Source organism: Capra hircus, chromosome 22, assembly GCF_001704415.2.
Source record: "Capra hircus breed San Clemente chromosome 22, ASM170441v1, whole genome shotgun sequence".
Lineage (NCBI taxonomy): Eukaryota > Metazoa > Chordata > Mammalia > Artiodactyla > Bovidae > Capra > Capra hircus.
In genome coordinates, this window is record NC_030829.1 from 51,340,224 (window position 1) to 51,365,569 (window position 25,346).

Consider the following 25,346-nt stretch of genomic DNA (forward strand, 5'->3'; position numbering starts at 1 on the left):
CGCAAACACGCTGTGCTTGCGCTTCCGGCCCGCTCGCCCACTCCGAGCACTCAGTGCAGTCGAGGCGCGCACGGTTCGTAAGAAACGTCGGGCACTCTTTCACGAGTGAAGGGGGAAGATGAACTGGATCCAGAACAGACCTGAGCAGGACGATGCCTAGCCAGGGGCATTGATGCGCGCTGGTACCCAGGGACGCGAAGACAGGAAGCAGCGACCTGCAGGGAGTAAATGAATATTTCCGGTCTCCTCCGCCAGGGGGCGGCCGAGCGCCAAGACCCCAGTACTGCGCCTGCGCCTGGCGCCTCTACGCATGCGTGGCGCGGCCCAGCGTCCGCTGTGGCTTAGAAGATGGCGGCTTCCGCGGTTTGCCGGGCAGCTGGCGCCGGGACGCGAGTGCTGCTGCGCACCCGCCGCTCGGTGAGGTGGCAACGAGAGCGCAGAGCTGTGGGGAGCGGGGCTTCGGAACGCGGACTGGGAGCGGGCTGTTAGTGCCCGTGGAGAATGGGGAGGTCGCGGGGTCAGGGCCGTGGGAAGGTCACGGCCGAGGGCGTGAATGGGAGTCTCGTGGACGGGGATCCCACACTGCAGGCCTGCAAGCTGAGGAGCGACCCCCTATTCTAGTCCTCAGTCCCGGTCGCCCTTTTCCAACAGCCGGCCCTGCTGAGGTCGTCTGACTTGAGGGGCACCGCCACCTACGCCCAGGCCCTCCAGAGCGTGCCAGAGACTCAGGTCAGCCAGCTGGACAACGGGCTGCGAGTGGCCTCGGAGCAGTCTTCCCAGCCTACCTGCACGGTGAGCGGAGTCCGCTGTCAGGAGGGTGCCTCCGTATGGGGCACGGCCTCCTTTCCCAGGTCGGGGTGTGACCTTGGGCTCTGTGGTTTCGGTCAGACTCTCCTCAGTCACCCTGAGGATTGATCCTCCCACTACAGTCGCGATTCTACCCATGGAGGCAGTTCTCACTAAACCAACACTCACTTAACATGTGATGCCTGCCAGTCAGGAGGCCAACCCCCTTTTCAGCTTTTTTTTTAGCAGCCCATATGAAAGAAGTCATCCTTCAATGAGGAAAATGGGATTCAGAGACTTAGGTAATTGCCAGCCTCATGGCCCAAAGTCATAATCCCTTGGCTAGATTGGAAATGTATTGCAAAAGAAAACCACTTGAAAATTCCAGTTAATGGATAATTTTCCTGAAGATTGGCTCAAAGATAGATATCTTGGTTAGGTAAACAGGAGAGAAGATTCTCAAGAGGCGATCTTTCTCGTTCTCATTCCAACCCCATGCCCTCTGCAAGTGGTTTGATTGGTAAATTGGTAAATTCTTTTTTTTCCAGGAATAATGTCCTGTGATACAGGTTGTGACTGAACACTGCAAAAAGTGATGGGCCACTTTCTTACTACATGACACCTGTATAAGCAGGCACACAGCCTGTTAAGAAAACTTGATCGAGAATGCTGTATTTCATGGACACTAAGATGCCCAGGGCTTCCCAGGTGGCTCAGTGGCAAAAGAACCCACCTGCTAATGCAGGAGACACAAGAGAAATGGGTTCGATCCCTGGGTCTGGAAGATCCCTTGGAGAAGGAAGTGGCAACGCACTGTGGTATTCTTGCCTGGGAAATCCCATGGCAGAGAAGCCTGGCAGACTACAGTCCATGGGGTCACAAAGAGTCGGTTGTGACTTAGCGACTGAGAGCAAAAACGAAACAAAAGATGCCCTTGATCTTAAGGAGCACTGCTGTGCTCAAGTGCCAGAGAAAGGATGCTGCCAGTTGTAATCAAGGAATACTGTGGATTATAAAACGCATCTGTTGAAGATGTTAGATGGGTAGTAGATGTTGTTCATGTAAGAATTTATGGTACACAGCATACATGTACATCTCTTAGGGTGAGCATTTTCAATCAGCTATGATACAAATAGTAAAAGAAAAGATTAGATCTGTGTTACCATGGGGGTGAGTAGTGTGATGTGCATTTCACAGCACACAAGGAAGCTATTAAAATTATAAGAATCTCTCATTGGGTGCCAAGGTGTGTTGGCAGTGTTAGGTGTCCAGGTCTGATTAAAAAGATTTTTTAAGTATGAATGAGCCTCCTCTAATGGCGAAAGAACGCAATCTCCAGAACAAAAAGATGGTGTAATTTATAGGAAGGAGAAAAAAAGTTGTTTGCAACTGATTAGTAGTTTGCCAAGAAGAAACAAAGAATCAACTGAAAAGTGAGACTGAATTTTAAGAATTTTCTGCAGTGATGGGACAGGCGAACGTGCAGTTAGGAGCCTCCCTGGGAGTCTCGTCACTAGTCAGAAACTAGAGCAGGGACTAGATAGAGGTGATGCAGTGTGACTAGTCAGTCAGCTGGTGCCCGAGCATCGGATCTCAGGGCTCACTGAGAACGTCTTCCCCCGCCTGGAACCGTGAGCCCCTGTCTGGGGCTTGTTCTGGATCCCGCAGGGTTGGGTGTGAGTGGGGGCTGGGGTCTGTTCTGTTTGTTTGTTAGCTTTGTTGGTGATCTCTTGTCCAGGTGGGGGTATGGATTGATGCCGGCAGCCGTTACGAGACTGAGAAGAACAACGGGGCTGGCTACTTTGTGGAGCATCTGGCTTTCAAGGTGAGGCTCCTACAGTGCTGCATCTCCCCTGTACTGAGGGCTTCCTGCTGTCCCTCCTGAGTGCGCAAGTCAGAAAAGTTAGCCTCCTCACTTAGGACTTTTAGCAAGGGGGTGGAGGGAAGCGATCTCTGTCTGGATTTCCTGGGAGACGCCCCATGGGCCAGCCCTCTCCTGAGTGAGCGCCTACCTGGTAAACCCCTGCACAAGGCCCCCAGAGCCAGAAAAACCCCAAGGAGCATGGGAGCCCTGCTCTTCACCAGAAGCCAGGCCTGTGTTGTTTGCCTGCGTGGACGTAGAATTGTGGATGTACACATGCACTGTAACAAGCCCAGCAACTTAGTTTTTGTAAAATGCTGTGTATCTCTGATTTGTGGAATCGAGTAGGAGCTTTCGTGAGGATGAGAACAACCCCTTAGCCACCCTGTGTTTGCATGGAGTAGACACTGAGTTTCTAAACGAATGAGAAAAATAGAGAAGATACAGGGTTGGTGAGGGTGTGGAGCAGCAATGGGCAGCTAGCCAGCTCCAGCGTCACAGATGTGCGTGTCAGTCTCAGCATGCAGGTGTGTGTCACTGAACAGCAGTACTCACACACACACACGCAGGACGAAGGCTGAACCCCACAGAGGCCCCTGGCACACACACAGAGTCATAAATGGTGTGAAAGAGAGTGGGGAGTAGCATTGCCGGAGCACGGGTGTGAGGTCACCTGACTGTGACTGTCAGTAAGCGAGTGCTGGTGAGGTCAGGCTGGTATGGGTGCTCTGCGGTCACATGCGCTCCCCCTGAGCTGTCCCCCCTCTTGGTTGGGGGTGCTGGCTTTCAGGTAACACTTGCTTTGGGCATGCCCTTCTTCCCTGGCCCCGGGATGTCTCCATTCTGTCGGTCCACGATGCTGTGGCCTTGATCAGCTTAAGGCCTGCTGAGCACTTGGTGAGCACAGACTCTGGGCCCTGCAACCCCAGAGTCTTTGCTGAGGGCGCTACCTGTGGACCAGTGGTCCTGCTGGGACTTCAGCCTATGAGGATGGGGGATCTTGGGCTCCCATGTGGCTCCTGTCTGGTTCCAGGGAACAAAGAATCGGCCTGGCAATGCCTTGGAGAAGGAAGTGGAGAGCATGGGGGCCCATCTTAATGCCTACACAACCCGGGAGCACACGGCTTACTACATTAAGGCGTTATCAAAGGACCTGCCAAAAGGTAAGCCTGGAGCGCGAGGCCAGCACACGGTAGGACTCTGGGGGTGCAGAGGACAGGCGCTCGGGAGCCCCTGGCCTGACTGAAGAATGGGGTGACCCTTAAAGAAGGGCCTTGGCACCGAGGGGCTCAGGCCTGGGGGGTTTATGCTGTCACTGTCTCCACATCTGTCCTCCTTGCACCCAGCTGTAGAGCTCCTGGCCGACATCGTGCAGAACTGCAGCCTCGAGGACTCCCAGATTGAGAAGGAGCGGGACGTGATCCTGCAGGAGCTGCAGGAGAATGACACGTCCATGCGGGACGTGGTCTTCAACTACCTGCACGCCACGGCCTTCCAGGGCACACCTCTAGCCCAGTCCGTGGAGGGGCCCAGTGAGAATGTAAGGTGCGAGCTGGCCGGTCCAGGGGGCAGGTCGTCCCCTTACTGGGGCCTGGGCGGGCCACAGCCGCAGAAGTTTGCATTTAGTTGGCCGAGTGCCTCTGCTATTCATTTTCCTAATTCGCACAACTGGAGACATTTTCTGTGTTGTCACATGTTCCCCAGGAGTCTTCTTGAATGTTTGTGTGGTCCCCACTCAAACTGCAGGCTTTGTTTCCATGTGTGTGTCCTACCAGCCTGAAGGAGGGTGCTCTGGGGGTCCCTCCACGTGGCTTCTTGTTCTCTGGTAGGAGGAGCCCTGCCGCTGCCCCTCAAGCCCCCATGTCAGCCCACACCCTCCTTGGAGGGGACTCCAAGCCTTTCCTAAAGTTGGACATGAGAGGCCCCAGTGAAGGCTGCCTTCTTGGCCCCAGAGTGGCAAGTGCCAGAGACGGGGCAAGGATCCAGTGAAGCCGCGTCTCCTTGTCTGTCTCCTCAGCCCCATTTTGTGTGACCCACATCACTGCGGTTTGGGAGCAGTGTTGACCCCTTGGTGGTGTGTCTTTCAGGAAGCTGTCGCGGGCAGACCTGACCGAGTACCTCAACCGGCATTACAAGGCCCCCCGAATGGTGTTGGCAGCAGCTGGAGGTGAGCAGTGGGCTGGCTAAAGCCCTGTGGTAATGGGGGTTGGGCTGGGCTGGGCTGCGGCCTTGATTAGCAGGGCCAGGTCTCCTGGTTCTGACTGTGGGGGATCCTCCATTCCCGCAGACCCTGGTCCCGCCCTGTCCTGTCCTTGAGGGCCGTGACCTCGGTCCTGTGCTCTCTGAGGTGGGGTGGCATTCTGCTGCTGCCTGGGGCTGCGGCTTGCATTTCATGCATGCCTCAGTTGGCCTGCTGGCCTCTGCAGGCCTCAGGACTTTCTCAGCCTCACCTGGTCCTTGGAGACGCAGGTTGAGGCTGGGGGGAGATTCAGGCCTCCAGCCTGTTCCTCACGGCCTTGTCAGTGGGAAACTGGACGTCGGATGGTAGATGGAAAGTGCCCTGAAAGGAAGGCACGGTGTGGTTGGCGGATTTTTGTGGGGGACTCAGAGGTTAGGGAGGTACTTTTGAAGCACGTGTCATTTGAACAGAGGGCTGAAGAGTGATGGGGTATAGTTACATGGGGAGCGGGGGTCTGTGCAGAGGGGCAGGGCGGTGTCACGGGCTGCTCTGTGATTGGAGGCTTGCTCTGCGGCCACGTGGGCGTCCCTGGTGGCTCCGCTGTAATGAATCAGGAGACGCGGCTTTGATCCTTGGGTCAAGAAGATCCCCTGGAAAAGGAAATGCAACCCACCCCAGTATTCATGCCTGAAAAAATCCCATGGACAGAGAAGCCTGGTGGGCTACAGTCCATGGGGTCGCAGAGTTGCACACAACTTAGCGACTGAACAACAGCAGCTGCTGGCACATCGGGGCCAGAGCGGAAGCAGGCGGATGCAGGGAGGGCTTGCGGCAGGTGCCTGGTGGGAGGTGGCAGGAGGAAGGGAGAGAAGTGGATGAACTCGAGATGGGTTTGTAGGTGGAAGCCTGTTGGACGTCTGAGCCAGGAGGGGACAGGAGCAGGTCAAGGATGCCGCCCCAACTTAACGGCAGCTGGCTGGACAGGAGAGACTGATAGGAGGAGCTCAGCTGGTGACCTTGGGGCTAGTGAACCAAGAGCAGTTTGAGCTCCTGACACATCAGACCTGCAGGATCTGAGCTCAAGGAAGGAAGGAATAAAAGGCAAAGGCACCTGGCGGCCTGTAGCTGGGGCCGCTGCTTCCTACCACAGCGCCTGCTGGTTGGGGGGCTGGGGCAGCGGAAGCCTCTGGTGGAGGGGAGGTCCGGCAGGGCATGAGACCTGAGTTTGTGACATTGCTGCTCCATGTCCTTGGCACAGGGACCCCAGAGCTAGTCACAGCCCTGCATGGCGTTTTTTTGTGCCCTCTCACCCGCCAGCCCTAAAGAATCTGCTTGAGGAAGGGCTGGAGGGGCGAGGCAGGATGGGTGGCATTATGCCCAGGGGGCACCAGTCTTGTGTGTGGTACCGTGCGTCACATGAGGGCCCGTCCTTTGGCCTGGCTGACCGGTAAGCACGCTGTCCGTCTCTGCAGGGCTGGAGCACCGGCAGCTGCTTGACCTCGCCCAGAAGCACTTCAGCGGCCTCTCTGGGACGTACGACGAGGACGCTGTGCCCACTCTCACTCCGTGCCGCTTCACCGGCAGCGAGGTGGGCTGTGGGGTGGGTGGGGGTGGTGCTCCCGTGTGCCTGGCTCTTTCATGACTCTGGGGGTGCCTTGGGAGTCGGGCCGGGGTCCCACGGCTGCTGCTTCCCAGGCACACGTGGTCACGCTCGCGTGCACATGCTCCCAGCCACAGTTGGCAACTTTGCCATCCCTGGGGAGGTCTGGCTGTCCCTCAGCTTTGCCATGTCCCGTTTCAGATCCGCCACCGTGAGGACGGCCTGCCTCTGGCCCACGTGGCCATTGCAGTGGAGGGGCCTGGCTGGGCCAACCCAGACAACGTGGCCCTCCAGGTGGCCAACGCCATCATCGGCCACTACGACTGCACCTATGGTGGCGGCATGGTGAGTGGGCATGGGAGGGGACCTCGTCTTCAGGGAAGAGGGGCAGCTGGGCGCCGGGCGCTCATCCTGCCGGGTTCAGGGGGCGGGTGGCAGAGAGGAGGGTGGGTGCTGACCACCCTGGCCCCTGGTAGCACCTGTCCAGCCCACTGGCTTCCGTTGCTGCGACCAACAAGCTGTGCCAGAGTTTCCAGACCTTCAACATCTGCTACGCAGACACCGGGCTGCTGGGCGCGCACTTCGTCTGCGACCACATGAGCATCGACGACATGATGTTCGTCCTGCAGGGCCAGTGGTGAGTGGCGGCCTGCTGCTGCTGGCCCCGGCGGGTGGGAGGCTCGGGGGCCACAGCATCTCTCAGGGTGACTCCCACCCCGCCCCTGCCCTAGGATGCGCCTGTGCACCAGCGCCACAGAGAGTGAGGTGGTCCGCGGCAAAAACCTCCTCCGAAATGCTCTGGTGTCTCATCTGGATGGTGAGTCCTGCAGCCCTGCAGCGAGGGGTGGGGTGGGTACAGGCGGTGACAGTCCCAGCGCGACCAGTGCCCCTGAGCGAGACTGGCAAGGACGACGTTGGCGGCCACGTCATGTCCCACCGCTGCCCCTTCCCCAGGGGCCTGGGGTTTCAGGGACCCCTTGTGGGCGGGCCCGAGAAGCCCATGGATACTGGTTAGGTTGTACAGGTGAGGAATGTGGTCTAGGGTCAGGCCAAGGGCCAGGTCAGCGCAGAGCCCTGGGGGTTCGGTGCGGCCCTGTGAGTTTCCTTCACCCTTGCAGGCACCACTCCCGTGTGTGAGGACATCGGACGCAGTCTCCTGACATACGGCCGCCGCATTCCCCTGGCGGAGTGGGAAAGCCGGATTGCGGTAACAGGCCGCTGGGGGAGAGGGCTTCGGGAGTCTCGAGCTGGCCGACTTGCAGAGGGTGGGGAGTTGAGGCAGACTGCTCCTGTGGGCACCTCGGTGTCCTCCAGTGTGGTCTGCCTCGGTGGTGTAACCCACGGGGCAGGGCAGAGGCATGGGTGGCTGTCGGGTGCCTGGGGCCCATGGAAGCCTATAGCCGGGGGAGCCCTGCCGCCGTTCGGGTGCGGGGTCAGCTCCTCGGTACACGGGGAAGGTCTCGGCTGGCTGGATGCTGTTGACCGGTCCCCAGGGGCCTTGCCACTCAGCGTGCCCTCTGCATCGTCCTGTAGGAGGTGGACGCCAGGGTGGTGCGTGAGGTCTGCTCCAAGTACTTCTACGACCAGTGCCCAGCAGTGGCTGGATTTGGTGAGTGGCCTGGAAGGTCCGCTTTCTGGCCGCCGCCTCAGGCTGTTGTCTGGGCCTCCCCTCTGCCTCTGCTTCCCCCAACTTTCATTGGGAGCAGCAAGTTGGGGCCCCCAAGAGGCTCTGCCCAACTGCCTGGCTGCCAGGGAGTTCTTGCTCAGAAAACCTGTCCTGGCAGCTCCCTGACTCCCTGCCAAGGTGCCTCCATCAATACCCCACACCCGCCAGGTAACGGACACCTCCGCGTGTGGGGTGGGGCTCCAGAGGCCAGAGCATGAAGGGGCAGGCTCAGCACCCCCTGGAGGAATGTTCTTTACCTTCTTTCCACTAAAGCCTGCCTTGTGCTGCTCTGGGCAGCTCTTGAGTGGGGAGCGGCGCGGGGCCAGGTGTCCCTGTACCACCCAGGTACCCCACCCTGACGCCCCACCCTCTCCCCACAGGCCCCATTGAACAGCTTCCAGATTATAACCGGATCCGTAGCGGCATGTTCTGGCTGCGCTTCTAGACAGGAAGCCTGTGCAGGCGAGAGGGCGGGGCCGGGGTTCGCCGTCCCTCCACCATAAACACACCACCTCGGTCCTTCAGACCTCTGCTGCTGCTGACCCACCAACCAATAAAGTCTTGCATTGAGAACTGCGTCGACCCTCTCGTCATTGGCGTGGAGCCCAGTGGACCATGGGTGGGGGAGTGGGGACTTCCCCCGGTCCTGCGTGTCCTAGACGCTCTGCCTTCCCACAGGGCGATATGTCCTTAGTTGGGGGTGAGTGTGGGGGCTGCGGCATGGAGGCCGGAAGCCTTTGATGCCTGCGGGGAGCTGAGGCCAGCTGTTTGCAGTTAGCCATATGGGGGATGCTCCTCACCAGCCTGTCCCAGGAGAGGGGTGTGGGGGGCCATGGGAAATGCAAACCCAGCCTTTACCCTGCTAAGGCTCCCAGCCTAGGGATTCAGGTGGGAAGCCCCTTGCTGTGGGTCCTGTGGGTCGCCCTCTGGGGGACCCTGGACCTCCCCCAGACCAGGAGAGGCCAAGAAATGTCCTCGAGGAAGCCGGCTTTGTGTGTTTACTCTGGATTCTGGGAGGAGGATAGCCCGGGGCGTAGTGTTCCCATTTGGCTTCTCACTGCTGCCTGAACAGGCAAGGCAAGAATCCTTTGCCTCGATTTGCCGCTGACTCAGGCTCTAAGAATATCCCTGAGCTCAGTGGGGCCTGAGCCCCCTCCCTCGACGCGCTCTGTCCCAGGCAAGTCCTGAGCTGCTGGCCCAGCAGTCCCCTCCCCGTCTCCTGAGGACCTGCTGGAGCTCACAGCTGTCTAGCCCCCTTGCCACCCCTGGGCTCTGGTCCCCGCAGCAGGAGGGGACCCTCTTTCCGTGCCCGCCCGCCCTTCCAGTCAGGGTTCCTGGGAGCCCACTGTGGGGCCCAGTTTGCCTGTGAGGGAGGAGGTGCCGGCAGTTATGGATGGGACTCTGGGACGCAGTTTGCTGAGAAGGCGGCTATTCCCCCGCAGTTCATTCCCACCACAGCCCGGTATCCCTCTCCCTTACCCTGTTTGTTGCCATGGCCGCCTGCCGTCCCATGTTTGAGTCCCGGGAGGATGGGCCTTGGTTTGTCCGCTAAGCCCAGGCCTGGCCCTCAAAGGCCACAGGTGCGCTGGACACAGCAGTCAAGCTCCTTGGGGTGGCGTGGTCCTAATGGGCCTTGCAGACCCAGCTGGGGAGTTTGATCTCTCCTCCGGAGGCATACTGAGGGAGAGGTACTGAGGGTTACTGGAAAGAGGAGTGGCTTGCTCAGCTGACAGCCTGGGGACTCGAGCATTTTGGTGTGGTTTCCGCGAGCCAGCACTGTGGCAGCTCCAGGAAGAGCGGGCCTGGGCTGCAGGGGGCACAGGCTGGACAGCATCCCCAGCAAGGCTGGGGTACCACAGAGGAGGGGTAGGTTGAGGGAGGATAACCTGCCCAGCTTTGGCTGCGGTTCTGAGAAATTTGGAAGTGTCTTAAGACTGGGATGTGTGGGGTGGAACCCCCAAGAGAGGCCCCAGATGGAGACATATGGTGCAGAGACTGAAGTAGAGGAGGAAGTGTCCAGGGGAGTGTAAGAGGGAGAAAAAGACCTCTAGGGCCCCACTGCCTGGATGCAGGGAGCTGGTTTCTGGGGCTGGGCCCTAGGCTATGTGCCTGCCAGGAGGCTGGAGCCAGGGGCCTCAGAGGGCCACACCCCTGCTCGTGAGCCTCCCAGACAGGCGTGCGTCCTCAACCTAGCTTCCACCAACAACCTCTCCTCCCAACCTCTGAGCGACCCCTCTCACAGCAGGCTGCCCTTCCTTTTGGGGGGGTCACCCATGGTTCTGATGAGATGGACACCCGTTCACCTGTTCCTCCAATCTCCCCTAAAGGGCAGACCCAGATGTGTGTCTACACTATGTGCCAGCCCTGCTCTGCGCAGCCACCCTTCTGTGCAAGAAGGGGTAAAGGTCTTGAGGCGGGGCTGCCTCTGTAATGAGAGCTGTCTCGTTCTCTGCAGCCCTCACCTATAGGACCTATAGGACGGAGGACTGGGTGATCCTTGGATGTGGCTGAGATTTTCACCTTGGGAAAAGGTTCTGGGCCCTATGGATCACAGTGCTGTGCCCATGATAATTTGGGGCTGTCCCTGCTGGACAACAGGAAGACCAGCAGTGTGGAGGGGCCTCACCATGCCCAGCTCTGGCCACACCAGAGACCCTCAAGCCCTAGAGGAGCTCAGAGCAGACAGGTTCAATAGACGTGCTGTCCCCATCTCTTCCCCCATTAGCCTATGGAGCCCCAGGAGAGGTTGGGGGAGGTCACGCATGTTGGAAGGGGCACAATGGCAGGGGTGAGTATAGGCATAGTCTCCAGGCTTCCCAGAATTACTCAGGAGTAGCAGAAAAAAAATAACAGGGCCTGCTCTTGGGAGTGACTCTCTGCCTCGGTATTACCCCCTATAATGAACACAAATGCATATACAAAGAGGGTCTCTGGCCTCATGATCACAGAACCTGCAGGAGACTGATGGGAAGTCAGCCTGGTTAAGGGGAGAGGAGCGGGGTGAAGGTAGTTATGAAGGTGGACACTATAGGTGGAGCAGGAAAGGGAGGGGGGCCCAAGATGACCTCTGGGCCTGGCGGAAGTGATGCGTGGACAGCGGTCTCAGAATGTGTGGTTGGGGGGCCTGGCTGGAGCAGGTCAGGCCCACCAGTGGGGGTGGAGGCAGGAGGGGAGGGATTCCTGAGAGAGGAGCTGTCACTATGGGTGGTCCGCCCTCCACACATGGATAGCCCCTCCCTGCAGCACAGCTGGACGGCATCTGCCTAGGCATAGCCGGGGAGGCAGATGCAGGGCACTGGGATGGACACGTGTGCACAAGCACGACCCAGATTCTCTCCTGGCTTCCCCCTCCACAGTGGGGGCAGACTGACGTGTCCAGTGGTGGACACGGTGCAGACCAGCGGTGCCTCGGGTTCCCTGGGGCGAGCCTGAGTCCCTCGTTTGCTATTGAGGGGATGGGGTGGGAAACAGGAGACCCACCAGACAGGGATGGCTGAATCAGAGGAGAGGCCGGCGGGACTCATGGCCTGAGGGCTGTCTGGGTGCCCCTGTGGGGGGGCGGTGAGTCATCTCCAGCTGCAGCTCCCCCCACCCCACCCCACCCCACCCCAACATCCTGCTGTGTCTTGGGTCCCCAGGAACCTCTCTGGAGTCCGGTCTCCAGTAGTCACGTCTATGTTTGACATAAAGCAGCCAAGATCCCTGACCCTACACGGGATGGAAGGGGCTCCCTCAACCTCTCTCTTGTAAAGAACCTCCCAGGGGAATCCCAAAGTCACCAGCGGTGGGGGGCTTTACACTTAAATGGAGCCTGATCGTCGGTCGCGGAAAGGGGTAGCAGGGGCGGCGACCTCTGGGACGATGGGTGGGGGCGGGCCGCCTGGGTCCCCGCCCGCTGCTCCGCCCCCTTGGGATCTGGGACTTTTCTCTGCTGTGGCGGCGGGACTGCGGCGCGTCTGGCGACGGGAGCCTCGGACCAGCAGGCAAGACCGGGACTGGGGGTGGGAGAGCGCCGAGCTCGGACCAGCCGAGGCCGAGGGACAGAGGCGGGAGTGCTGGCTGCCCGTCTCCCTCACCGAGGATGAGGCTGCGGCTCCTGCTGGCTGCGCTCTGCGCCGGGATCCTGGCAGGGGCGCCCCGAGTGTGGGCCCAGCCCAGGGAGAGAGGTGGGTACGGCAGGGAGGGACCCCATCCAGGGCACTGCACCTTGTCACCCGGCTCCACTCGGCCTTCATCCTAGAGCCCGCCTCCCACCCGCTGCAACTCCGCGCGCATTTCTCCTAACTCTCCCCCGGACTCCCCAAACCCTCCGCGACCCACGCTGCGTCCCCCCAACTGCATCCAGATGTGCGTGGGTCCCCTACCCCTATGACAGCCTGCGCTGGTCCCCAGAGGCCATCCTCAGTCCCTGATTCACGCCCGCACCGGCGACTCTGCCTCCCCACCAATCCTCCGCGGGAGAGTCCGCTCCAGGCTCCACCTCTGCTCCCTCCACCGCTCCCAGGCCCAAGCCAGCCTGGGCCGGTTTGCATAGTGGATGAGGCCCTCCCGCCCCCTCCCCAGACCCAGGGGACCACTGTGAGGGGAGTGGGTAGATGGGCTCCAGGAAGAAAGCCTGATGACTCTTGCCGGCCACAGTGAGCTGCACGCGCCTCTACGCCGCTGACATCGTGTTCCTCCTTGACGGCTCCTCGTCCATCGGCCGAAGCAACTTCCGCGAAGTGCGGGGTTTCCTTGAGGGGCTGGTGCTGCCCTTCTCTGGGGCAGCTGGGGCACAGGGTGTGCGCTTCGCGGCCGTGCAGTACAGCGACGACCCACGGTCAGTAGACGCCCCACAACTGGACCCACCAGGGGCCCTCCCCCAGTCAGAAGCAGAGAGCTCCAAGCCCCTAGGTCAGGTTTTAGGGAACCCAGGGGGTCCCCTCCTTCCACCCACCAAGGCATCCTTTTAAGAAGCAGGGATCTCCCAGGTGAAGCCCTGACACCTGAGACCCCCCCCTCCCCACTGGCATCCTGCCAAAGTCAGGGGCTTGAGATGGCCTGGGTCTGCTGGACTCCCCATGTCCTAGCCTCCTGATGCCCGTCAGCCTGTCACTCAGCAGAGGGCCTCCCTGTCTGGCCAGTGTCCACTTCCCTACAACAGGGCCCTTCCTCCTACCATTATTTAATTAAACAGACATCCCGGCCCCTGAGCCTGGGAGCCCCATGGGGGCCAGGCCTGCTCAAGCCCAGCCCCAGGCAGGACACACAGAGGCACCTAACGACTTTGTTAGTTTGGGAGCTTCAGGGGTGGAGGGAATCACAGAATCAGAGAACTGAGAGGACCCTCAAGGGGGCCTGATAACTCACCACCCTCACCCTAGAGACCTCTGAGAGGCCAAGGCCAGAACAAGTTCTTGTCCCTAGCCTCCCGCCACCCGCCTCCCCACAGGACAGAATTTGACCTGGATGCGCTTGGCTCAGGCGGCGATGTGATCCGTGCCATCCGAGAGCTCAGCTACAAGGGGGGCAACACACGCACAGGGGCCGCGATTCTCCACGTGGCTGACCGCGTCTTCCTGCCCCAGCTGGCCCGACCTGGTGTCCCCAAGGTGATCTCTCACCCTACCCTGCCTTCCAAGGTGACCCCACGTGGAAGGTCTGAGGCAGTCCTGACTTGACCCTGCCCCTTCCCCAGGTCTGTATCCTCATCACAGATGGGAAGTCCCAGGACATGGTGGACACAGCTGCCCAGAGGTTGAAGGGGCAGGGAGTCAAGCTGTTTGCTGTGGGTGAGCACCATGCTGGGGTGACAGGTCAGCTGGGGCAGGGGCAAGTCAGAGGGCATGTGGGCAGCTGAGCCCTGACTGGGCGTCACCTCAGGCATCAAGAATGCTGACCCTGAGGAGCTGAAGCGAATCGCCTCACAGCCGACCAGCGATTTCTTCTTCTTCGTCAATGACTTCAGCATCTTGAGGACGCTCCTGCCTCTGGTTTCCCGGAGGGTGTGCACAACTGCTGGTGGTGTGCCCGTGACGCTGCCCCGTGAGTTCCCGCTCACCCTGACCTGAACCCTGACCCAAACCCCAACGTGGCCGTGCCAATTCCATCCCGTGTTCCTAACCTTTGACCCTGGTGCTGACCCTGCACCCTAAGTGCTGACCCCTGATTCTCTTGCCTGGTTGCCTGACTGCCCCCTTCCCCAGCTGACGACTCGACCTCTGGTCCACGAGACCTGCTGCTGTCTGAGCCGGGCAGTCAGTCCTTGAGAGTCCAGTGGACAGCGGCCAGCGGCCCCGTGACTGGCTACAAGGTCCAGTACGCACCCCTGACGGGGCTGGGACAGCCACTGCCGAGCGAGCTGCGGGAGGTAAGGTTGTCGGCAGTGGGAGGTGGAGGGCTGAGGCTTAGCTGGGCAAGATGGAGTGACCTCTGATCCTGGGCATCACAGGTGAGCGTCCCAGCTGGTGAGACCAGCGTGCGGCTGCAGGGTCTCCGGCCACTGACTGAGTATCAAGTGACGGTGGTCGCCCTCTACGCCAACAGCATCGGGGAGGCCGTGAGCGCGACTGCTAGGACCAGTGAGCAGTTTTGCTAACCTCTGACCTCACTCACCCAATCACCCATCCCTGTAACCCTTCTCCGCTCTGGACTCACTAATCCCCGATGGGACCTTCCCCTAGCTGCTCTGGAGGGGCCGGAAGTGACCATCCAGAACACCACAGCCCACAGCCTCCTGGTGGCCTGGCGGAGTGTGCCAGGTGCCACTGGCTACCGGGTGACGTGGCGGGTCGTCAGGGGTGAGTGAGAGGTGCTGTGGGTGGAAGGGAGTCCCTGCGCCTCAAACAGGATGGTGGCGTCCTGAGTCTGCAAGACCCACTGACCCTTCTGTGCCCCCCTGGGCAGGTGGGGCCACGCAGCAGCAGGAGCTGGGCCCTGGGCAGGGGTCAGTGTTGCTGCGGGACCTGCAGCCTGGCACTGACTATGAGGTGACCGTGAGCGCCCTGCTTGGCCGGAGCGTCGGGCCGGCCACCTCCCTGACTGCCCGCACTGGTGAGAGGGCTGGGTGCTTCCTTCGGGCTGGGTGGGCAGGCTGGCCGGGCACAGAGGACCACTGACGTCCCATGTGCCCTGGGCAGACACGTCTGTCGAGCAGACCCTGCGTCCTGTCATCCTGGGCCCCACGTCCATCCTCCTCTCCTGGAACCTGGTGCCTGAGGCCCGTGGCTACCGGCTGGAGTGGCGGCGTGAGAGTGGTCCGTGCAGGAGGCCGGGGTGGGCAGATGGGGTAGAGGCCTGGCCTCGGCTGGCCTAATCCCGTCCTCCTGCAGGCTTAGAGGTGCCACAGAAGGTGGTGCTGCCCTCTGACGTGACCCGCTACCAGTTGGATGGGCTGCAGCCAGGCACCGAGTACCGCCTCACACTCTACACGTTGCTAGAGGGCCGCGAGGTGGCCACCCCAGCGACCGTGGTCCCCACCGGTGAGGGCCCCCGTGGGCCTGGTCAGGTGAGCAGGGATGGGAGGGGGGATGTCCCAGGCCACCTCTCATGCGGTGTTCTCTCGCCGGTCCAGAGCTGTCCGTGGGCCCCGTCACAGCCCTCCAGGCCACCGAGCTGCCTGGGCAGCGCGTGCGAGTGTCCTGGAGCCCAGTTCCCAGTGCCACCGAGTATCGCATCACTGTGCGCAGCGCCCAGGGTGAGGCAGACACGCCAGACCGAGCAGACCCTGAAGTCCCAGCGCTCGGGGTCTGACTGCACCCTTTCTGCATCGCTTTCCACTCCTGGGGCTCTGCCGCCGCCTCCTGTCTCCTTCATCCATCTCCCAAGAAGGCCCTGAAGCCACACCTGTCACGGGGCCTGTCTTACCCCTGTCCTGCCCCTGCCTAGCTCTACACCTGGATCTGTCTCCACTCCCCGCCCCACATCCCTGACCATGGCTCTCACCTTCTCCAGAACCATGAGCTCAACCCCTGCCCTTCTATAAGCCTAGCTGGGACCACTGTCCTCCCATGCCCCCAATAGTGACCCGACATCACTGTTAATAACCTGTCAGCTCACATCGTCATCCACCAGCTTCTGGCATCCTGCATCTCATGTCCCTGTCTGCTCCCTCTCATCACTATCGCCATTCGTCACAGGCCCGTTCTTCCTGTGTCACTGTCCCTCATGACGCCTTTTATCCCCCGTCCTTACGTCTCACCCTTTTCTGTCCCATGTCCCATCCCTCACTGACCCTTTTCGCCCTGTATCTCTGTCCATCACTGACCGCCTTCGCCCCCCGCCCCCATCCCTCACTGACCCCTGCCTGCCTGTCCTACCTTCTCTTGTAGGGGTTGAGCGGAGCCTGGTGCTTCCTGGGAGTCAGACGGCCTTTGACTTGGATGACGTCCGGGCTGGGCTCAGCTACACGGTGCGGGTGTCAGCGCGAGTAGGCAGCCGGGAGGGCGCTGCCAGCATCCTCACTGTCCGCCGTGGTGAGCATGGCACGCGAGAGCTGGGGGGACAGCTGCCTGACTCACTCTGGGGTCCTGATTTTGATCCCTGACCTCTGTCTTTAACTCCCAGAGCCAGAAACCCCACTGGCCACCCCAGGGCTGCGGGTTGTGGCATCGGACGCAACACGAGTGAGGGTGGCCTGGGGACCAGTTCCCGGAGCCAGCGGATTTCGGATTAGCTGGAGGACGGACAATGGTCAGCAGGGTGGGGAGGGGAGGGCTGTTGGGGTGGGGGGGACAATCAGGGTGTGGGGGGCCCGAGGGCAGGCAGGGGCCATGTGTACCAGCACTCCCCTCTGACACTAGGTCTGGAGTCCAGCCAGACAGTCCCCTCAGACTCTACTGCCACCGACATCGTGGGGCTGAGACCTGGGACCTCCTACCAGGTGGCCGTGTCAGCGCTGCGAGGAAGAGAGGAGGGCCCCCCTGCGGTCATCGTGGCTCGAACCGGTCAGGGCCTGAGCCGGCCCCCTGGCGCTCGCTCTCCGTGCTCTGTCAGACCCGCATGGCTTCCCTCTCAGACCCTTGCTTCTGCACAGAACTCGTCTCCCACTTTAGGTCCCCGCTGCCTGCTCCCCCGAAGTCTCCCTTAAGTCCCTGCTTCTTCGGGTTCCTCTGCCTCTCTCTCAACACCCCACTCTTCTTGCCCTCAGGCTTCCACCCCTCACCTCTCAGCCCCATTGGCTATTTTCTGCCGGCTCTGACCCTCCTCTTAGACTTAGACACTTTCTACTCCTAACACCTCCGCCAGAACCCTGTTACCTTCTCTATCAGACGCTCTGGTCTCCCAGATTCCTGTCCGCTGCGGCCTCAGATTTCCACTGTCCCTTCTGTCTGAACCCCTCTCCTTCCCCATCTGACCCGCCCACTGCTTTCTGCTGTCAAATCCCTGCCTCCGGTTAGACTCCCATTGCTTTCCTCTAGTAGATAGATACGCAGCACCTCCCCTATCAGACCCTCCGCTGCCTCTCCCATCAGACTCCCCCATTGCCTCTCCCCTCCAGACCCACTGGGCCCAGTGAGATCGGTCCATGTGACTCGAGTCAGCAGCTCATCTGTCACCATCACCTGGAACCGGGTTCCCGGTGCCACAGGGTACAGGGTCTCCTGGCGCTCAGGCCGAGGTGGGGACCAGGGATTTGGGAAAGGAACTGAGGTTTTGGAGGTTGTGGGGGGGCAGGTCTGGGTGGAATGGGAGCAGGGGGTTTCTTAGGGGTCCAGGTGAGACATTGGGGGTCAGAGTCAGGATAGTCCTAGGGCTACCTTCATCCTCACTCCTAGGCCCAGAGAAATCCCAGTTGGTTTCTGGGGAGGCCACGGTGGCCGAACTGGATGGACTGGAGCCAGATACTGAGTACACCGTGCGTGTGTGGGCCCGTGTGGCTGGTGTGGACGGGACGCCTGCCTCTGCGGTTGTGAGAACTGGTAGGTGGACCCTGGCCAGCTGCTAACCACATGTCACCGACTGGCCCGTCCTGCTGTGTGTTCCTGAGTGCTCCAGCTGCTCGCTCCATCGCTGATCCGCCCGTGACTTCTCTTCCCACACTGACCTGCCCCCCACTGACTAGCGGGCCATGCACAGTGACCTCCTGGCTGCTCCCCACTGCCCACTCCGAGGCAGTGAGCTCCTCCCTCTCAGGGAGCTGCCTACACTGACCTGTCACACTCAGCTCGCACTGAGCTTCAGATAGCCCTTCCGGCATTGAGGAAGGTCTCAATGCCTGTTCCGCCACCCGCTTCTCTGCCAGCTCTCCAGTGACCCCTTTCCCTGCCTCTGCCCCCAGACCCTCAGCCCGTGGGCAGCGTGTCGAAGCTGCAGATCCTTAATGCTTCCAGTGACGTTCTGCGGGTCACCTGGGTGGGGGTCACTGGAGCCACAGCCTACAGACTGGCCTGGGGCCGGAGCGAGGGTACGGTTCCCTGATCCTGCCCTTGCCCTTCCTGGCTGGGACTGCCCCTCTCTGGCCCGCCTCCTCCATCTCTGACTGCTACCCTATGCTCACCAGGTGGCCCCACAAGACAGCAGATTCTCCCAGGAAACACGGACTCCGCAGAAATACGGGGCCTCGAAGGCGGAGTCAGTTATTCAGTGAGAGTGACCGCACTCGTAGGGGACCGCGAGGGCGCGCCTGTCTCCATAGTCGTCACCACCCGTAGGCAGAGCTTGGGCTGGGGCGAGCCTTGGCTCGACGCCTCCAGGGCTTGGGGGCGGGGTTTGTGCTCGGGAATGGAAAAGGGACCAGGGATTGGTCGTCGTGAACCTGTGGGGGTGGGGTCTTCTGGGGGAGGCGGGATGCAGCCTGGATCGTGGGCCTATTGGGGGCGGTGCGTCTTCCAGGGTTGGCCTGGAATTGGCACAGATGGGGGCGGGGGGGCGGAGCCTCCCTGATGGGCGTGCTTTTTTTCTCTAGCTCCTGAGGCTCCTCCAGCCCTGGAGACACTTCGCGTGGGGCAGCGAGGGGAGCACTCGCTGAGGCTGCACTGGCAGCCGGTGCCTGGTGCAAGCGGCTTCCGTCTGCGTTGGCGACCTGAGGGTGAGAGGTACCCCCGGTGGGGGGGGGGGTGTTAGGGATCACTGGGAGAGGGGCTGGGAGTGGGGTCCATGAAATCCGTGAGTGAGCACGGATTGTCAGTGAGGGGTCTGCGGGATTGCTGAAGGTACCTGGGATCAGTCACTTAGGTGTGGGGGATCAGTGAGGATCATTCAGGCAGAATCAGCGAGAATGAGGATCACAGTCAGGAGGCAGGCCTCACTGGCAGAGTCAGTCAGTGAGGCTGGTGGGGGTCGTGGTCAGTAAGGTAGGTGAGGGTCAGTGAGGTGGACGTGCCCATTAATGCCAGCCTGTAGCATCCTCCTACATGCCCCCGACCTCCACTCTCACGCCTGCCCCAGGTGGCCAGGAACAGTCCCGAGTCCTGGGGCCGGAAGTCAGCAGCTATGACCTGGATGGGCTGGAGCCAGCGACCCACTACCGCATATGGCTGAGCGTCTTGGGGACGGCCGGAGAAGGGCCCCCCTCGGAAGTGACTGCATACACTGGTGTGCTCCTACCCCTACTGATGACCTACACCTCTACCCCGACTTCCTGCACCTGATGACCTACCCTGACTTCCTGCACCCCATGACCCCGAGTGACTCCTCCTGTAGCCCCCTCTACCATTCTTAACCTGGGGTGATCCCAGCATGACTTCCGGTGACACTTCCTTCACCAAGCTGAATCTGCCCCAGGGTCTCCTTAGATCTCTCTGGGTTCTCAGGACACAGACTCTGATCCCCAGTCTTTGATTCCTCCTCCAGAGTCACCTCGTGTCCCAAGCACTCAACTGCGTGTGGTGGACACGTCAGTCGACTCAGTGACTCTGGCCTGGACCCCAGTGTCTGGGGTGTCCAGCTACATCCTATCCTGGCGGCCTCTCAGAGGCCCTGGCCAAGGTGAAGGGGAGGCCTGGGTTGGGGCAGGTTGGCAGTGGGGGCTCCATGGAAGGCGTCCTGTTTAACTGAGTTCTGTCCTCCGCAGAACTGCCTGGGGCCTCACAGACACTTCCGGGGACCTCAACTTCCCAGCGGGTGATAGGCCTAGAGCTGGGCAACTCCTACCTCTTCTCCCTAACTCCTGTCCGGGACGGTGTACGTGGTCCTGAGGCCTCTATCACACAGAGCCCAGGTAGGGTGGGCACCACAGGAGGGGCCCACCAGCGCAGTTGGATGGGCCGGGTTCCCCAGAAACTTAGCCCCCTTTCCTGCAGCGTGTCCCCGTGGCCTGATGGATGTGGTGTTCCTGGTGCACACCACTCGAGACAACGCTCATCGCTCGGAGGCTGTGAAGCGAGCCCTGGAGCACCTGGTGTCTGCACTCGGGCCTCTCGGGCCACAGGCCGTCCAGGTTTGGCCCCAGAGGCAGCCAGACTCCGGCCTGTCTCTGCCCACCCCTGGCCCCCACACCATTGCCCTGCCCTGCCAGCCGTCCTGGTTTTCTCCCAGCCCTTCCGCAGGCTCCAGATCCCCTCACTAGCTGGTTGACTCCACATCCTGCCATCACCGCTGACCCTCAGTAGTGCAGGTTCACTTATACACGTTGGGCTCTGTGTCCCCCGCCAGGCTCTGTGTCCCCTCTGCCTGCTGGGTCATCTTCCCCAGGCTCTGTGTTTTACCCACGCTAGGTCGGCCTCCTGTCCTACAGTCACCGGCCCTCCCCACTGTTGTCGCTGAACAGCTCCCATGACCTTGGGGTCATCCTGCAGAAGATCCGCAACATCCCCTACACGGACCCAAGTGGGAACAACCTGGGTAAGGACTCCATGGACATGGACTCTTGGGGCTCTCCCTTGGGGGGCTCGGTGCCCCTGGGTTCTGACATGTCCTTTCTCCCAGGCACAGCCGTGGTTACAGCCCACAGATACCTGCTGGCACCAGATGCGCCTGGACGCCGCCAGCACGTGCCGGGGGTGATGGTTCTCCTGGTGGATGAGCCCTTGAGAGGTGACATCTTCAACTCTATCCGTGAGGCCCAGGCTGCTGGTGAGGAGCAGGGCTGGAGGGAATGGGACCTGGGAGCAGCCTTGGCCCTGGCAAGGTCATCATGCAGGCTGCTGGACCACTCCTTAGGGCTCAAAGTGATGATGCTGGGCCTGGCGGGAGCTGACCCAGAGCAGCTGCGTCGTTTGGTGCCTGGCATGGACCCTTCCCAGACCTTCTTCGCTGTGGATGATGGCCCGAGCTTGGAGCTGGCCGTCAGTAGTCTGGCAGCAGCCCTGTGTCAGACAGCCTTGACCACACAGGTTTGGAAGGGGCGTTTGGGGGACTAGGTGGTGGAGAAGAGTGGGTCTGGGGGCTCTTGGTTGAACTGCCCGACCTCAAGGAGACCCTGTATCCACAGCCACAGCCAGAGCCTTGCTCAGTGCATTGTCCAAAGGTGAGTGTCCAGGGTTGAGAGTGTGAGTGAGGGCCACTCTTGGGGCAAGCCACTCTGACCCTCACCTGACTTGTCTTTCCCCAGGGCCAGAAGGGGGAACCCGGACAGATGGTGAGTGGCTCCGATGCAGGGTAGAGAATGGGTTGGGAGGCCCAGTGGGGCAGGGGAGGCCAGCAGCAGAGGACTCACTGATCACCTTTCCTAGGGCCTGAAAGGACAAGCCGGGCCTCCTGGCCCCCCCGGCCTCCCGGTGAGTGCCTCCCCACGCCTGTCATCTGCACCCCTAGTAGTGAAGTGTCCCCTCACCTGCTCTCTCCTCGCAGGGCAGGATTGGTGCTCCTGGCCCCCAGGGACCTCCTGGAAGTGTCTCTGCGAAGGGCGAGAGGGTGAGTGTAGAGAACACTGAGGTTCCCCTAAGACAATCCTTGAAGCTTCCTCAGTGTCTTTAGAAGAGACAGTGGAAACACAGAGTGTTTCTGGAAGCCTAAGTGAGTGTGATAGACGGTGGCAGAGACTTTGGGGAAGGGCCTGAAGTGGAGGGGGCCAGTGGGGTTTCGAGGGCCCCGGAGAGCCTGGGTGGAAGTTCAGAGTCCTTGAGGCATGGAAGGCCCTGACCTCATCACTGCCCCTGTGCCTGGGGTTTGGCTCCCTTCAGCTCAGGGGCAGCATCCTGGCCCCACGGCTCCACCCCCAACAGCACTTGGGCCTGTGGGGTGAGGGGTCCGGGTGAAGAACAGTCAGTCTGCACCCCTCCAGCGAACCAGGGGCACCGAGGGAGGGTCCCTTCCTGCTCTGACCCTTTGCCTCCTTAGGGCTTCCCTGGGGCAGATGGGCTTCCAGGCACCCCTGGCCGCCCTGGGACTCCTGGAGCCCCTGGTCCGAAGGTGAGCAAGCCTTGCCCTCGCAATTCACATGATGATTTGCTTGAGTGGGTGGGGTGGTCTGACTGCTCTGACTCTGGCTTCCATTTACAGGGCTCCCCAGGGTGGGCTGGCCCTCGTGGAGAACCAGTAAGTTGCTCTCCCTCTCAGCGTCTTCCCAGAGCTCTTTCTGTGGGGTGGGGACCTGGGGTGGTGGAGAGGGATTGGCCTGTGGGGGCCCAAACTGAAACGCACTGAGATCAGACATCACCCTTTGCTCTTTTGCCCTCAGGGAGAGCGAGGACCTCGAGGCCCAAAGGGGGAGCCGGTAGGTGAAGGACGGAGGGGAGGGAACCAAGCTGGATGTCCCAGGGAGGAGCAGAGTTGCCCCCCAGCCTGACACTGTGCAGGGCCTAAGGCATCATAAGGAATAGCTGGGGACTTCTGGGGCTTCTCCCACCTCAGGGTTCCCATACTCTGAATCCTGCCTGCTGTTCTCTGTCCTGCAGGGAGAGCCCGGACAAGTCATTGGAGGCGAGGGCCCAGGGCGTCCTGGGCAGAAAGGGGATCCTGGACCTCCAGTAAGTTCTAGAGTATGGTGGTGGGGGGAACCTACGGGGGGTGGGAGAGAATGGGGGTCATGGGGCTGTGCTTTACACTTTGTCTCTTCCATCAGGGTCCCCCTGGATCTCGTGGGCCGTTGGGGGACCCGGGACCCCGGGGTCCCCCCGGATTTCCCGGAACAGCCGTGAAGGTGACAGCATGACCACCATGGTCTCATCACCTCCATGTGACCCAGTGACCTGGTGACCTCATTTGAACCCACACTACCCCATCTGGTCACTCTGAGCCCATAGGCCCTCTTGGTCACCCCCCGCCCGTGACTCCTCAGTTCTTCCACAACCTTTGTAACCCAGTTTGGCCACAAGATGCCCATTCCTCCTGGGATCTTGGGAAGTAGAGGTGTAGCCATGGGTCATGATCTCTCTTCCAGGGTGAGAAAGGCGATCGTGGGGAGCGGGTAAGTAAGGGGCAAGTTAGGCTGGGGGTGGCATGGAGCCTGACTACCCCGGCCACCTCCCGACTTGCTGTTCTTTCCCAGGGCCCCCCTGGACCAGGTGACGGCACTGCTGCTCTGGGCGAGCCTGGGCTGCCGGTGAGGGACCCCGGGGGCCACACTCCGGGTGTGGATAGAGGAGCTGGGGGCTCTGCTGGGGCAGTTGGGGGGTGGGTGCTGGGCCTGTTTGCGGCTCTCAGTTTCTCCTCACTTCCTCCTAGGGTCTTCCTGGAAGCCCTGGACCCCAAGGCTCAGTTGGCCCCCCTGGAGAAAAAGGAGAAAAGGTGGGAGATGTGACCTGTTGCTGTCCCAGTTCTTGGGTAGAGGGAGGCGTCCGGGTGCAGGGAGCAGGGTCTTTTACCCTCTGTTCCTCCTTCAGGGTGACTGTGAAGATGGAGCCCCGGGCCTCCCAGGACAACCCGGGATCCCGGGTGAGCGGGTGAGTGTGGGGGCCAGGGGGTGGGCAAGGCCCCAGCCCTTAGCCATCAACCCTCTACTCCATCCTTATTACCAAACCCAAATCTCTGAACCCCTTTCAGGGCCTTCGGGGACTTCCTGGAGATGCTGGCCCCAAAGTAAGTGCTGGGACTTCCCTGGGGGCCCAGTGGTTAAAACTCCGAGCTTCCAATACAGCTCGTGCAGGTTTGATCCCTGATCAGGGAGCCGAGACCTCACATGCTCCATGGCCAAAAAAAGAGATCATAAAACAAGAGAAGCAATATTGTAACAAATTAAATAAAGACCAAAATAACTTAAAAGGGAAACCAAAAACGTGCCCTTTGGGGAGGTCAGGTATGAGCGGTGACACACTGGGACCCTTGCAGGATTAGGGGGCGCGGAGGACTGGAGGTGAGAGTTCTCTCCAGGCCTGAGGTTGCGGTTTCAGGGGTGGATGGCTGGAGCCTGAGACCCCTCGTCTGGGCTTCAACAGTGAAGGCCCCTTTCCTGTCTCTCCCCTCAGGGCGATCGAGGACTAACAGGGGCCGCTGGTGAGGCTGGAGAGAAGGTCAGTGAGCCCTGGGGGGTGTCTCAGGGCCCTGTAGGGTCTAGGGTGGACTTGGTTCTGACCCATTCTGTTCCATCAGGGTGAACGTGGATTGCCTGGCCCAGTGGGACCACAGGTGAGCCTACTGACCCCAGTGTCACCTGGCCTTGGCTCCCTACCCCTCCTGGTTCTGGCTTCTTGCCCTTGACCTCCACTGCCCCTGACCCTCCACCCCTCCTCACATGACTTCTAATCTCTGCTGCTGCAGGCTCTAACCCTCAACCTCAGGGACCTGCTTTTGGGTCTCTGACCCTGCTGAACTGACCTTGACTTCTACTGACCTGGTCTCTCTCTTCCTGTTGACCTCAATCCTGATCTTCTGGGACTCCCATCCTGAACCTCCAGCCCTTCTCTGCCATCATGCCTCTACCCTCGCCTGCCGCACCTGGGTCAGCATTTCTGCTTCTCTTCCCCAGGGGCTGCCGGGAGTTGCTGGACGACCTGGACCTGAGGGTCCTGAAGTAAGTCTGTGACTGTGGGCCCAGGAGGGGGCTTTTCATGTTCTTCCCCATCCTGGGCTCACGCTTTCTCCATGCGCAGGGGCCACCAGGACCAACCGGCCGCCGAGGAGAGAAGGTGGGTCACGGACTGGGAGTCAGTCCCCCCTATACTAGGGATTGTGGCAGGGGGGACCCTGGGCCTTTGAGTCCCCATGTGTGTCCCTGACCCAGCCCTGTTGCTATCCTCTGTCCACAGGGGGAGCCTGGTCGGCCTGGAGACCCCGCAGTGGTGAGTGAAGGGAGGGTGGGTCTCTTGATCACAGCACAGCCCCTTGAGGACTGTAACCCACCTGGAAACCAGCACTGTGGGCTCAGAGCTCTGTGACTGACGCTGTAACAAACCTTCCAACTCCTGGCTGTGATGCTGTGACCCCATGACCCTTGTACAGGCCGTGAGACCCGTGT

General features: G+C 60.8%; 2 protein-coding genes across 3 annotated transcripts in view; both read left to right on the plus strand.

The window, feature by feature from the left end:
* On the plus strand, positions 300 to 8,665 carry LOC102188264 (cytochrome b-c1 complex subunit 1, mitochondrial). Its single transcript, XM_005695988.3, has 13 exons — positions 300 to 417; positions 652 to 792; positions 2,525 to 2,611; positions 3,681 to 3,810; positions 3,994 to 4,192; positions 4,735 to 4,814; positions 6,299 to 6,414; positions 6,628 to 6,771; positions 6,903 to 7,063; positions 7,158 to 7,243; positions 7,545 to 7,633; positions 7,960 to 8,035; positions 8,473 to 8,665. Exons 1-13 carry the CDS (start codon positions 349 to 351, stop codon positions 8,535 to 8,537), a joined length of 1,443 nt encoding a protein of 480 aa, XP_005696045.2. The 5' UTR covers positions 300 to 348; the 3' UTR covers positions 8,538 to 8,665.
* Positions 12,031 to 25,346, plus strand: part of COL7A1 (collagen type VII alpha 1 chain) — a 30,540-nt gene continuing 17,224 nt past the window's right edge. For both annotated transcript variants that reach the window (XM_018038312.1, XM_018038313.1), the window contains exons 1-46: positions 12,031 to 12,258; positions 12,731 to 12,911; positions 13,524 to 13,683; positions 13,770 to 13,863; positions 13,955 to 14,116; positions 14,278 to 14,441; positions 14,523 to 14,652; positions 14,755 to 14,871; positions 14,978 to 15,124; positions 15,211 to 15,327; positions 15,403 to 15,552; positions 15,645 to 15,767; positions 16,402 to 16,545; positions 16,637 to 16,762; positions 16,873 to 17,016; positions 17,571 to 17,690; positions 17,848 to 17,991; positions 18,351 to 18,476; positions 18,573 to 18,719; positions 18,978 to 19,100; positions 19,460 to 19,606; positions 19,865 to 19,999; positions 20,085 to 20,231; positions 20,314 to 20,450; positions 20,728 to 20,854; positions 20,939 to 21,085; positions 21,173 to 21,345; positions 21,444 to 21,479; positions 21,564 to 21,590; positions 21,685 to 21,729; positions 21,803 to 21,865; positions 22,292 to 22,363; positions 22,454 to 22,489; positions 22,632 to 22,667; positions 22,849 to 22,920; positions 23,016 to 23,093; positions 23,334 to 23,360; positions 23,442 to 23,495; positions 23,618 to 23,680; positions 23,776 to 23,835; positions 23,936 to 23,971; positions 24,358 to 24,402; positions 24,482 to 24,517; positions 24,858 to 24,902; positions 24,982 to 25,017; positions 25,138 to 25,170. In XM_018038312.1, coding sequence (XP_017893801.1) covers positions 12,174 to 12,258; positions 12,731 to 12,911; positions 13,524 to 13,683; positions 13,770 to 13,863; positions 13,955 to 14,116; positions 14,278 to 14,441; positions 14,523 to 14,652; positions 14,755 to 14,871; positions 14,978 to 15,124; positions 15,211 to 15,327; positions 15,403 to 15,552; positions 15,645 to 15,767; positions 16,402 to 16,545; positions 16,637 to 16,762; positions 16,873 to 17,016; positions 17,571 to 17,690; positions 17,848 to 17,991; positions 18,351 to 18,476; positions 18,573 to 18,719; positions 18,978 to 19,100; positions 19,460 to 19,606; positions 19,865 to 19,999; positions 20,085 to 20,231; positions 20,314 to 20,450; positions 20,728 to 20,854; positions 20,939 to 21,085; positions 21,173 to 21,345; positions 21,444 to 21,479; positions 21,564 to 21,590; positions 21,685 to 21,729; positions 21,803 to 21,865; positions 22,292 to 22,363; positions 22,454 to 22,489; positions 22,632 to 22,667; positions 22,849 to 22,920; positions 23,016 to 23,093; positions 23,334 to 23,360; positions 23,442 to 23,495; positions 23,618 to 23,680; positions 23,776 to 23,835; positions 23,936 to 23,971; positions 24,358 to 24,402; positions 24,482 to 24,517; positions 24,858 to 24,902; positions 24,982 to 25,017; positions 25,138 to 25,170 — 4,617 coding nt within the window. In that variant the 5' untranslated portion in view covers positions 12,031 to 12,173. The remainder of the gene's footprint in view (positions 12,259 to 12,730; positions 12,912 to 13,523; positions 13,684 to 13,769; positions 13,864 to 13,954; positions 14,117 to 14,277; positions 14,442 to 14,522; positions 14,653 to 14,754; positions 14,872 to 14,977; positions 15,125 to 15,210; positions 15,328 to 15,402; positions 15,553 to 15,644; positions 15,768 to 16,401; positions 16,546 to 16,636; positions 16,763 to 16,872; positions 17,017 to 17,570; positions 17,691 to 17,847; positions 17,992 to 18,350; positions 18,477 to 18,572; positions 18,720 to 18,977; positions 19,101 to 19,459; positions 19,607 to 19,864; positions 20,000 to 20,084; positions 20,232 to 20,313; positions 20,451 to 20,727; positions 20,855 to 20,938; positions 21,086 to 21,172; positions 21,346 to 21,443; positions 21,480 to 21,563; positions 21,591 to 21,684; positions 21,730 to 21,802; positions 21,866 to 22,291; positions 22,364 to 22,453; positions 22,490 to 22,631; positions 22,668 to 22,848; positions 22,921 to 23,015; positions 23,094 to 23,333; positions 23,361 to 23,441; positions 23,496 to 23,617; positions 23,681 to 23,775; positions 23,836 to 23,935; positions 23,972 to 24,357; positions 24,403 to 24,481; positions 24,518 to 24,857; positions 24,903 to 24,981; positions 25,018 to 25,137; positions 25,171 to 25,346) is intronic.